This window comes from Hypomesus transpacificus, chromosome 13 (assembly GCF_021917145.1).
Source record: "Hypomesus transpacificus isolate Combined female chromosome 13, fHypTra1, whole genome shotgun sequence".
Lineage (NCBI taxonomy): Eukaryota > Metazoa > Chordata > Actinopteri > Osmeriformes > Osmeridae > Hypomesus > Hypomesus transpacificus.
The window spans coordinates 10793346-10805725 of record NC_061072.1 but is presented as its reverse complement, the minus strand read 5'-3'; the positions used below and the strand labels follow the sequence as shown (position 1 = coordinate 10805725).

The window sequence follows — 12380 nt, the reverse complement described above, 5'->3', positions numbered from 1 at the left end:
AGTTTCCAGAGCGTCATCCAAAGCGCACGTAGGGTTGCGCTCTCCCCACGACAGTGATGTAATATGGCACTTGTCTCTTACGCGTGCATCTCTTCAGCGGACTGTAAAGGCTGCATTGGTCCAGTTCATACACAAATTTGAGATTGCGTTTCAATCAATTACCTCCCCTCTTGCTGCTCCATGCACCCTTGCTGAAGAAACAGTAAACGAGTGTTGAACAGTCTCTCTCTATCCTTTCGTAATGGTTGGATAGTGACGCTTAGTGCTGGTTGTCGCCAGCCAATTGCAAATTCCTTTAATTTACTTTGAAGTACGGTAGACACAGAAGTAGGCTACAATATCTCAAATATGCCTATGTAAAATAACGGCAAATGTGGAAAGATTCGAAATAGGGCATTTAAATATTACGGTATTATTTTACAGTGTACCGCTTTCAAAAATATAGAAGAGAACCTATTCACAGATTTCAGACCTTTTGTTGATCATCTCATAAAATCTTAAAAGTCCTGGACATGGCATGTGTCCATCTAAGTTTCCAATCTAGCCACCCAGTGCAACCCAAGTGGCAACGTGTTTCTTTCGCTGTCCATGGTGCTGAAAAGGAGTAGGCCTACACCTCAAACGCTTCGCTTGGAGCCCCAAAACGTATAGTGCATCTTGAGAGTAAAATGTAGGCTGCATAGCATAGCCTACATACCTTTTTGTAATGAAAAACGAAACAACTAAAATTCTAAAACACAAGCTACTTATTGGTAAACTTTTATATTACGTGTAGTGTAATAGCTTTCAATGGACAGCAGGTGTCCTATTTTTCCTAGATTTTCTGCCTCCGCTTTTGTTTTTTTTGGACCAATTGCAATTTCCCACCTTCTTCCTTGCTACGTCACTAGAATCTCAAAATGGCTACTGCTTACTGTTCAAGTAGTGGGCGGCTACCGGGTTCAGAGTTAAGTAGGATAGTGACCATACTACCGTTGATAAACTGTCAGTCTATTTAATTTAATAATCTGACAGAATGCGCCAAAATATGCGTTAAGATATTACGGATAAAGCGTCCCCCTGGGATAACCTAATCATGGTAACCACAGTAAGAACACCAAGATCCGCTCAACCTGGGCGGACAACAGCACCACAGCGGTTTAGTTGTGGGGTGGTGCGGGGAATGTGAACAACATGGAAACGTCAGGGGATAGGTCTTTGCAACCGGCTTTGTCTGTCAATCTCAATGACCGGGCGACCATCACATCATTAGGTCAATTGTCTGGCGACACGACGGAGTTTGCAGCTTGCCTATCGAATGTCAACAAGGACGAAACCGGTCGGAGCGGCCGCAGGGACTCGTTGGAGGTAGGTGAAGGAGACGGGGACATCGCCCGGAGCTCAACCGAGTTCTGTGCTTTACGCCAGTGTACGCGTATTGACGGGAGTGGGAACATGTTGGATTTAGTTACTGAGAGCCCATCCGGTTGCGCTGCGAAGGACAATGACATTTCTAAGTCATGCAATGTTAGTGGTTCTTCTTCAAACGGATTTACTAAGTCAAAATGGGCAGAAAGAGGGGGTACGAATGGAAACGAGTCCTGCCCTGCTCCTGGCACCATGGAGATAGATGAGGAAGGGAAAGCCCTTAAGGCTCTCTCCCTATGCGATCAAATCAAGGATGCATCTGCAGATCCGTGTGGCCTAAACGCTGTGACGACGTCTCACACCGAAGATTCACTGATTAAATCGTATAAGGGACAGACAGCAGACAGGAGCAGTCCCGAAGGAATTCTGAATGGCGAGGCAGTCTGTTACCCGCAGAGCACCCCCGTGCTGGATGCAGATCGCCAGTCACGGAGTGAGCAGTACAAAACCGCTGACCCAGAGAGAAAAATGTCAAACGGTGGGCTAATGTTAGGGAGCTGCAGAGATGTGACATTTCACCAAGAGTCAGTTTCCCCTCCTCAGTCATGTGAAGGTGAAACTTGTGTGTCACTCACTCACTTGGAGAAACCCTTTTCCTGCACAGCCAATAGTAGTTTATGTCAAAGTTCAGGTCAGACTGAGGAACCTGGTAGAACTGAAGACGAATCTAGAACACAAGAAAACATGGTGAGGGAACCACAGCCTCATGGTGCTAGCTCTGTAATCTCTCATGGTTGTTCTCCCAACCCCGCCCAAACCACAAACCCTGACACAGCCCCAGCCACCATAGAGGCAAAGGACAATCAGGCCTCAGACCAGGGTCTTTCCAACAAGCCGGCCCCTGAGCAGAGGCCTCTGGCCAGCAGTATGAGCTACGCCGGCCCCTCCCTGAACCCCAAGGACGATGTAGAGGGCAGAGTGGTGGGCGAGGAGGGGCAGTGCGGGCCCAGCTTCATGGACGTCAGCCTGAGCTCCAGGAACACGTTTGAGTCGAGTCGGCGGCAGAGCGCCCCAGGACACCTCCCCCCGGGCCTCAGTGTGGTGGACTCCTCAGAGCTGGCTCTGCAGTCCCAGCGACCAGGCGTGGCAGAGTACTTTGGCAGGTAAAACGATGAACATCCTAGTCAATCTGACAGGTATAAAGGTTTGCCCCTTAGTTATTTGGGCAGGTAAACAAGTTTGTGGTGAACCCGTCTGTTACTTTGGCAGGTAGGCCTAATCTCTCAAGTTTGGTCGAACCAGTTATCCTAGGCCGACACCGACACGTCACACCAGCCTGTGTTTCTTTGCTGGGTTACAAGCAAGGATACTTTGCCTCTTGGACAATAGAGTTGTAGACTATTTAAAGCTCTGAGTGGGTATCAGTCCGAGGTCTTATAGTGGTGTAGGTTAACTGTAACAGCACACCATGGGCTCCACTAGTCAGACAGCTCAAAACTAGGTCTCCGACTCATACAACATTTACAGCTGAGGCACCGGACTGCTGGAAACTGAGAATGACCTCCGTACTGTAAACATTCTGTTGTAGACACATACACACACACTCACAATGTCATAATCGTATTTGTGACTTCACTGGAAAAGACAGACCTTAGATTATATCCAGGAATCACATAGGGATGTGTCAAGAACTGCCTTGGTTTCTTAATCAATTGACTCAACAGGAAAAGATCAGTTGAAAGTGCTGAAGCCAGCCTTGAAAAAAAAAAAAGAAAAGAAAACTCATCATAAATGTTGCTTACTCATCCTGTGTGTTATCCTGTCTTTCTCTCCTATGTGTGTGTGCGGCGTGTGTGTGTGTGTGTTAGAAGTTTGTTCTCCCGGAAGCAGAAAGAGCAGAGTGCCCCTGGGTGGAAGCTCTTTGGGAAGGTTCCTCTCAGAGAGAGCCCCTCCAGAGACTGCAGGACCATACAGCAGGTATCTAGCTCTCCATCTCCTATACTTCTGACAAGAGGTTGTACCACACCTCAATGAAGAAGACCTGTGTACAACTTTACTATAGGTGGTTTGATGGGTCTGCTGACAGGCAAGAAACCAGTAGAGAGCTTGTTTCTGATTGTGTGTGTGTGTGTAGTGAATCATTTACTAACTTCCTGGTTAACGGAATGACTCATTCATCGACAGTTTTCTTGTACCTTGCGTATGGTTGAGAGACAAAGCTATTTCAGTGTTGAATGGTATGTTAAACCAAGCTCTACCATGCCCTATCTGATCTTCTCAAGATAATAAACGCATTCAGTCATGAGGGCAGTGAGCCCAGTGATTGGGCTAGTAGACTACTGAGTGTGCTAGCGTGTGCTAGTCATCCAGGGATACCATTGGGATGAATTCCAGGAGCTTAATATCTATCACGTGCTAGTCTGGCTTTAATCCCCATTCAAATAGGCTGCGTTAGCATTAGCATTAACTTCAGCCCTACCTGACCTAGCTCCCTTGTAAGATAGTAACCCGTATCAATTGTTAGGTGCTACAAATGAACCTGCTGTGCACACACACACACACCAACACTCCTTCAGTTTGGCATCAACTTAAATAATTTTTTTTCTCTATCTCTCACTCAAACATTCTCATACATACCCTCACATGTGATGCATTGCCAACATTCCACTATTGTGTGATGCACCATTTGAGCCAGAAACCTTGAACTACTCTCATACCTGTCTGACCAGGTACTGCTGGAGCTAGGACACTGATAGCATCTCAATCCAACAAACCAGGACAGGAACTGTATCTACTGTTACCTTCCTGTTAGACTCCTGCCAGAGAAAGAGTGAGGGATACAAGTGTCTGTGTGTGTATGAGAGAGAGAGAAATACAATAGACAGCTGTCGTGAATAGCGTCACGCTCTTTAGGAATGCATGTACATGCTGAGACCTGGGTGTGTGTGTGACTGGCAGGGGACGCTTTGCTGGTTTAATGGTCTGTCTGGCTTACTGGAAATCAATGTGTCCAACTTCCAGATGGTCTGGTTCTTGGCTGCGCTCGAATCCACCTTTCCCCCCCAGTCACCAGTTGTGAGGCTTGGCTTCTGACTGTGTCCCCTGTTCTCTCCCTCTATCTATCCTCTCTCTTCTCATGCCCTCCTCCCACTCTCTCCCTTTTCCCGCTTCCTTCTCAACCTCCCACCTCACCCTCTCTTCTTCTATGTTCCCTCCTCTGGTCTCTTCCTCCACTGCCATAGGTGTAGATCAGTTTTCAGTCTCTCCTGTTGGGTGATTAGAGTTTCTGTGTCCACACCATGATAGAGACAAGCTTCAAAGCCTATTATATTGTCCTCATCCCTAGATTAGTAAAGTCAGGGAGCACCTTACACACTTGGTAAGTCGGTCCTTTTAAGAAGGTGTTGGGAGAGCCTTTTTATGTTAGTGTCGGTTTTCTTAAACCATTTAACCATTTAAGTGCCAACGTGTTCCTTCTTCTTCCAGGAGAGTGTACCAGGCTGTCTAACATCTGTGTCCACTCCAGACCTGTTAAACACTGGGGTATGGACTCTCTCTCTCTGTCTCTCACTCTCACTCTCTCTTGCTCTCTCTCGCTCTCTCTCACTCACTCTCTCTCTCTGTCTTTCTTGGCTTGTCTCTGTCTCTTACTCAGTCTCAGTTTTGAGCTACCTTTCACCTCATCTCTCTTTATTTTCTGCATGTCATCAGCCTGCCTTCATCATCCACCCCAGTGACCTCATCCATGGAGAATCATCCTGTTTTTGTACATGTAGTTGAGTGTTGTTGTGCATGTATTTCATCGTTTCTTTGGCTGCGGGCTGTTGATCGTCAACATTTCGTTTTGTCGGCATCTGGTGTTTTTAAGCCCATTACTTTCTTGTCTTCAACCCGCACCCATCCCCTTTTACTCGCCCCCCCACCCCATACATAGTCCCCTATTGTATCTGGGCCCATAAACGCCTTCAGGAGATGCACCGCTGAGACAATGTGGCCATTTAGCGTCCGCCTCCAGGCCGTGCTCCGCTCAGTCAGGGGTTAGCCTTGTGTTGCTCTGCAGGCCCCAGATGTATGGCTGCAGATCTGGGGAGCTGCATGCCCCCTACACAGACCACCACTGACTGTGAGCACTCAGCACCACGGCTGCATGAGGACCGAGGCCTGTGTGCTACACTCAAGATTGGTGGGGGGGGGGGGGGGGTTAGGGACATAATAGTATTGTTATCTGACAGGCCTGTCAAGCATTGTGCTCTGCAACTAAAATGCCCTTTCTAGCATTTTCTACCCTTGAGTCATTGCAGTTTCTCCTCTCTTTCTCTTGGTCTCTGTCTACCAATCCCAGTTATAATGGCCACCCTTATGAGGACATACTCGACCACTTCCTGTTATCACTTCCTCCTTTTCCCCAGGAGAACATTCTCCTTTAACCGCTCTCTCTCTCTCCACCCAGTCACCCCCCTCTCTTCCCATGCTTCCCAGTCAGCCTGTCTGTCTGCCTGACCCCTGGCCGTCTGCATGCGTCTAGGTGCTTTTGACCTCCACAAGTCTGTCAGCTGATCCATGATGAGCCTACAGGGCTGACTGCAGGCCCGCCTCATGTGTTCCGTGCCGTGTCTTTCATGGCGTTTTGAGACTCATGTTTTTGGATGTTCTCGCAGGAGTATGAGGCCAAGGTGGGGAGGACGGGGAACTCGCCCACCCAGAATGCCCTGGGCCGAAGGAAGAATCTGGAGTTTGAGCCTCTGTCCACCACGGCTCTCATACTGGAAGACAGACCTGCGTGAGTGTCTCTTTCTCTGTCTCTCTGTTTCTCTTTCACTTCTCACTTTCTGTCACCCACCCTCTTTCATAACCTAAATGAAGTCCATGCAGGGGAAAAGGCCAGAATGGCTCCTTAACCCCTCGCAGAGAAATGGACATCACAACACGTTCTTCTGCAACAAGATCAGGGCAGGATGTGGTGATCCGTGTGCCTTAAAGCCAAGATGGTGTCGTGTTTCTGTGTGTGGGTATCTTGGTCAATTGGGTTGCTCTCACATTGTGGACCTTAGGGCCTCATTAAGTATAGATTGGTGAAATCTGAGTGTCACCTCAACAAACTCACTCTCTCTCTCTCTCTCTCTCTCTCTCTCTCTCTCTCTCTCTCGGTTTCTTGCTCACACACCACATGCATGCGTGAAGTTTGCAGTTCAGTTCACCCTAGCCTAAGCAGCTGACAGGCTTATCCTCCGAGGCTGAATGTTCACCACCTGTCCTTAGTGTTGACATCACTTCCTGACTTTGTTTTGGTTTTGGGTCATGGTGAATATGCAGTGATACGTGTGGAACTGATAGTAGCATGGTGTCACCCGGTGTCTTCCTGTAGGAATCTGCCTGCAAAGTCTGTAGAGGAGGCCCAGAGACACCGGCAGGAGTACGAAGAGATGGTGGCGGAGGCCAAGAAGAGAGGTATCTCAACACCTGCCATTCCCTCAACCCTTTCTGTTTCCTCTCTTTCGCCTCCCCAGACTTGTCTGTCTAGCTGCCTAACTGACTGCCTGCTTCCTGTTCCCTCAGAGCTGAAGGAGGCCCAGAAGAAGCAGAAGATGATAAAGGAGAGGCTCAAACAGGAAGAGGGCATCGCCAACGCCATGCTGGTCTGGAACAATGACATCCTGCCCCATTGGGACAGCATGTGAGTCACTTCACGTCTGGAGAAAATAGCCTCTTCTTGGGCCTTGTCCTTAGGCTGTCCACTTCCGGGGCCTTGTATCTAAGTCGTGGATGATGAGAGCATCAGATGCTCCACACATGGCTGGTTGCATGTGTCTTCCTTCTCGTTCGATTTCATGGGGGTCGTCGATTTATGATTCCTCTTCACGATCAGGAATAAACAAAGACTACAGACATGCACCTGGATATTCTTTGCATTCTTTGTAACGTTTACTGATAATCCAGACCTTCCCTTGTGACCCCCCCTTCCCCTGTGTAGGAAGAACACCCGCAGGGCCAGGGAGCTCTGGTGGCAGGGTCTGCCGCCCAACGTCAGAGGTAGAGTCTGGAGCCTGGCCATCTCCAACGAGCTCAACATCACCCCAGGTACCAGGTCACAGATGGATTTCAGAGGAGACTTGCGTTGAGATTTGCAGCTCGCTGACTGCCACTTGAGTTTGTCACTAATGAAACACGAGTAAACGCAAACCTTACTCAAGACCACCTTTTCAAGGGTGTCCTTGATATAAAAAAAACACCCTAAAGCTCAGGAATAAGGACTACATCAAATCCATTAGAGAGTGTGGGTCCTGAATCTCAAAAACCAAAGCTAGGAGATGATTTCACTCTCAGTCATGTTTTGTGTGTGTTTGTCTATGTGTATCATCCCAGGATAGCATATCCATGCGGTGTTCTGTCTGGAAGCCTTGGTGATGTCAGAACCTTAGGAGCTCCTGACAGAGATCCTCTTTCATCCTTTCAATTCCCCCCTCCGTTCGTCACTAACGCCTTTCCCTCCTCTCCCCCTCTCCTCTCCCCCTCTCCTCCTCTCCGCTCCCCCTCTCCTCCTCTCCGTTCCCCCTCTCCTCCTCTCCTCTCCGCTCCCCCTCTCCTTCTCTCCTCTCCCCCTCTCCTCTCCTCCTCCTCAGAGCTGTATCAGATCTTCCTCTCCAGGGCCAAGGAGAAGTGGAGGATCTTCAGTGAGACGGGCTCAGAGAGCGAGGTGGACGGTAGGTACAATGGTGTGTGCGACCGTGCGTGCGCGTGCAGTTTTCCGACAGACACGAAAACATTGTAAACAGCTCCGGTCTCCATTCCCCAGACTCTCCCTTCTTCTTCCTCTCCGCTGCTTCTGTTCTCTCCTCCTCTGAGAGGCGTAGCTGTTTCCTCTCTGCGTCACACTTCAGACAGCCATACAGGCTCCTGGTGCACAGTGCTGTCTGCTGCAGATAGAACATCACACAACAAACATCCTCCCTATCTCTCCAGCCATTCACCGACTCCAAGGAGAAGATAAACAAAACTAAAAAATAATTGTTTATGTTTCCTCTGTGTTTAAAGCATCTGTTTCCACCATCATGAGAATCCTGGCAAGAAGCCAGTGCTGTCAGTCCTCCAACTTTTCATGAAAAGGAATGATGGGTACAGTAGGATTTGCTGGATGACCTACTACACTGGCTGATCTGGAACCAGGGCTTATGAGTTGACAGTGCCAGTCAGGGGAGGTGACAACTGTAGCTGGTCTGGGACCAGGGTTTATGATGTGACAGCGACAGTCAAAAGAACTGCCTACGTTAAGAGCTGGTCCGGGACGAGGGTTTATGATGTGACAGTGACAGTCAAAAGAGCTGCCTATGTTAGGAGCTGGTCTGGGACCAGGGGAGTGTGTGTGTGTGTGTGTGACTGAGGAGAGGCTCCAGCAAAATGCTCCGCTAGCGTTCACAGAGTGTGTGTGCCTGGCATAGTTGGTCCCTGGCTCTGAGTTAGTCTGGCACCTCAACATTTGTCACTTCACACAGGCTCACGGTCTCCATACACAAACCCAGACCGGCACCACAGGCTGCTTGGTTAAGAGATGTCTGTCTCATATATCTATACTGTGTTTACATGATATCATACGTGTTTATAGGATATAACACAGACAACGTAAATACCGACTCTTACCGCCTAAATACTGTTAGAATGATTCCCTTCTTAACCTCGATCTTCTGCTGTGCTTTCAATGCACACTGGTTGTAGGTTGCTCTGGATAAAAGCATCTGCTAAATGAATGGGATTGTGACGTGTGCTTCAGTGTGTCTGACTGCGTTTGCATTCCAGACGGGGCGTCGCTAGCTGACAGAGAGTCCAGTCTGGACCTGATCAAGCTGGATATCTCCAGAACCTTCCCCCCTCTCTTCATCTTCCAGAAGGTAGCGTGGACTACAGCTCATGTTTGCATTTGTTTTGTGTGTGTGTGTGTGTGTGTGTGCGTGTGCAAAAGCTGACGTGAGTGAGTGTGTATGTGTGTGTGTCTCACATTCTTTCCCCTCCCTCTCAGGGTGGTCCCTACCATGATGTCCTTCACAGTGTGCTGGGGGCTTACACCTGTTACAGACCTGATGTGGGATATGTGAGTGTCACATACCTGGATCACGACACACTATGGAGCTGGACAGTTTTGTGGAAGGGTTTGTTGACTGTGTGTGTGTGTGTTCCAGGTCCAGGGCATGTCCTTCATAGCTGCAGTCCTGATCTTGAACCTGGACGAGGCGGATGCCTTCATAGCATTCGCCAACCTGCTCAACAAGCCCTGCCAGCTGGCCTTCTTCAGAGTGGACCATGAATTGGTACTTAGCCACACACACACACACACCACATATGCACACACTGTCGTGTCTACAGTCTTATAGTAAATTACACCAACTACACTTTTTTACAAGCAATGTCACAGAGGGCTTCATAGATGCCCACAAAACTGCACCAAAACCAACCTAAACCCTCATTTAAGAGAACTCCCTGGAAATCTCAAAGACCAATTTTTGGGGGTCTTTGATATTTGATACACTGGCAGCAGCAAGAAACCTTGAGAAAATAAATGTAAAAAAAGTTTTATGTTAAGTCAGTATATGAAGCTTTCTCTCTTTCCCTATGTCGTTCTGTCCCCCTCTCCTTTTCTCCAGATGTTGAAGTACTTTGCTGCGTTCGAGGTGTTCTTTGAAGAGAACCTCCCTCGGCTCTTCCAGCACTTCCAGAGCTACAACCTCACACCAGACCTCTATCTCATTGACTGGTGAGCCTCTGCATGTGTCTGTCCTGTCTTAAGCACAATGTGTTTACGTTGATGAGCAAGACTTCTTACATTCCTCAGTGTTTAAACGTGTGCACCGCACGTGTGTGTGTGCATGTGTTTGTGTCGCCACAGGATCTTCACGTTGTACAGTAAGTCGTTGCCGCTGGACGTGGCGTGCCGCGTGTGGGACGTGTTCTGTCGTGACGGGGAGGAGATCCTGTTCAGGACAGGCCTGGGGATTCTGCGCCTGTACGAGGACCTGCTGCTCCAGATGGACTTCATCCACGTGGCCCAGTTCCTGACACGCCTCCCCGATGACATGCTCTCCGATAGGCTATTCGCCTGCATCGCAGCCACGCCAATGGTCAGCGGGAACAGGAAGTGGACGCAGGTGGGTTTTTCACAGCAGGAAGTAGGAAGTGGAGTGGAGATTAGATAAAAGGCTGGGATGTGCTGACGAAGAGACATCATTTAATATACTTTGAATTACATTTGGAATTTAATTATTGCGTCAAGATAATTGAATGGAGTTGTCACAGTTTATTTAAAAGTAATCTGACACTGTTTAAGGAAGAAAGTGCTTCCTTATACAAAAATCCCAAGAATTTTATAAGAAGATGAAACTCTGGAATGTCTTGTGGGTATGTTAGTGGTATATGTCATCTGTACAGGCAGTTTGTTGTCCCTTCTTTCTCTCTGTCTGTCTCTCCCTGGTTTTCTCTCTCTCTTTCTAACCCCTCCCCCTTGATTTCTCTTTCTCTGATAGGTTTTTAATGCATTGATAAAGGAAACAGAGAAGAACGCCAGTGGGTGATTTAGCGACTGGACTCCATGACAACCCATGATCCTCCCTGTTGGGGCCGGAACTGGCTGACACCAGATCGGTCAAAGACGATTTAACAGCACCCCTACTTCCCTGATGACGCTGAGGTCACGCCTAAAGATGGCCGTCTCTGCCCCAGTGACACCACGGTCATTCAGCAGTATCATGGGAAGGAGAGTCTTTGTAGAAGAGAGCATCCTCAAGTCTGGAGATGAATGGTCATATTATACAGTAGCATAATTTATGCCCCTTTGTAACTCCAGTGTGGTGGTTAGCCTCATAGAGGGAAAGGCCTTCTACAAATTTAAATGTACCTGACTTTTGGGACCACCGTGATGTTACAACTAAGAAACAACTCTTTTGTTATGTAGTGTTGTTGAAATTTGCCTCACATACTATGAGTAGTAGGTAGGTATGCAAGTAGTTTAACAACTTGCCTCAGACATTTGATATTGATGAGATATTTGACAGTTAATATCATTTCCAAAGGGGTATCTGCAACACTTGGTGGGTCAAGATTGAGGGAAACACAACTATGTTCATAGAATGTACACAATTCCAATGTTGCTAGATTCATGTCCTTGTATTCCACCTGGTCATTGTGGTTGTGAAGCAGCCCTGTGCGTGAAGCACAGTATAGAACTTCACAAAGGAGGTCGAGTCATGCACACTCAAGCATACCTGTGAGCACAGGAATGAAAGGTACAGTAACTATCTCAAAATGAACCTTTGAAGTGAAAAGTTCAGAGAGTTTGCAGAGGGATTGATCTAAAATGGGTTAAACATGTTGAGAAAGACACCAAAAGCCTCTGCTTTTATCTGCCTCTGGAACATGACATATTCACTTTGAAAATAATGCAAATCTTGGATCTTATGCAGTGTATTTTCCATATAAACCCAGACCAAAGAACATATTCAGGACTGTGATTGGTTGATTATGTAGCCTGGTCACATATATATATATATATACATAAGTGATGATTGGAAATGCTTTTCTGGGTTCAATCTCCTTCTACAGGACAGCTCTAACACTCCATTATGGATGCCGTCCTTAGAAGTCAGATCATTGAAGAACTCTGTGGTTTGATGTTGTAAATGAAAGCAAGAAAAACATTTTAAAGTACTTATTTATGAAATGTAACACTGAAAAACATAGAATTGTGTCTTGTTCTCTTGTTGCTTACTTTATAATTAACCAAACATTTCTTTTAATATCTTGCTGTTATGCACTTTTGATTTAAAGTCGTTTTCATCAAATGCTCATACTAATTTTAAATCAGATTTCAGGTTTGTAAATTTGTATAATTTTCTTTGAATTTTTCTATGCTCTTGGTATTGTACAGTTTTCATGGTGAAACAAAAACCTACTGTACATAAATTGTCATTGGAATTAAGCGCTCTGAAACTGTTGACCAGAAGTTATGAATTATGTGAATAAACGAAAGTATGAGTGTTACATTTTAAGTG

The 12380-nt window shown here is 47.1% G+C and overlaps 1 protein-coding gene across 5 annotated transcripts; it reads left to right on the top strand.

The window, feature by feature from the left end:
* Positions 1-892: 892 nt before the first annotated feature.
* Positions 893-12377, top strand: tbc1d12b (TBC1 domain family, member 12b). Of its 5 annotated transcripts, none has more exons than XM_047032361.1 (14): positions 893-2510; positions 3219-3324; positions 4834-4890; positions 6006-6127; positions 6713-6795; positions 6904-7021; positions 7319-7425; positions 7968-8060; positions 9139-9230; positions 9359-9430; positions 9519-9647; positions 9981-10090; positions 10223-10481; positions 10857-12377. In XM_047032361.1, the coding sequence occupies exons 1-14, from the start codon at positions 1174-1176 to the stop codon at positions 10902-10904; spliced, it is 2733 nt and encodes a 910-aa protein (XP_046888317.1). In that variant the 5' UTR covers positions 893-1173; the 3' UTR covers positions 10905-12377. The 5 variants fall into 5 exon arrangements, with proteins under 5 accessions (XP_046888317.1, XP_046888318.1, XP_046888315.1 ...); XM_047032362.1 differs by having other exon boundaries at positions 3216-3324; positions 7968-8048; XM_047032359.1 differs by having other exon boundaries at positions 3216-3324.
* Positions 12378-12380: the final 3 nt, after the last annotated feature.

Bases quoted from the DNA above. Each gene is read 5' to 3' on its own strand.
- tbc1d12b (XM_047032359.1), top strand. From the start codon at position 1,174: ATGGAAACGTCAGGGGATAGGTCTTTGCAACCGGCTTTGTCTGTCAAT. The intron at 3,325-4,833 runs GTATCTAGCTCT...TTCTTCTTCCAG, and splicing joins ACTGCAGGACCATACAGCAG to GAGAGTGTACCAGGCTGTCT. The intron at 9,648-9,980 runs GTACTTAGCCAC...CCTTTTCTCCAG, and splicing joins TCAGAGTGGACCATGAATTG to ATGTTGAAGTACTTTGCTGC.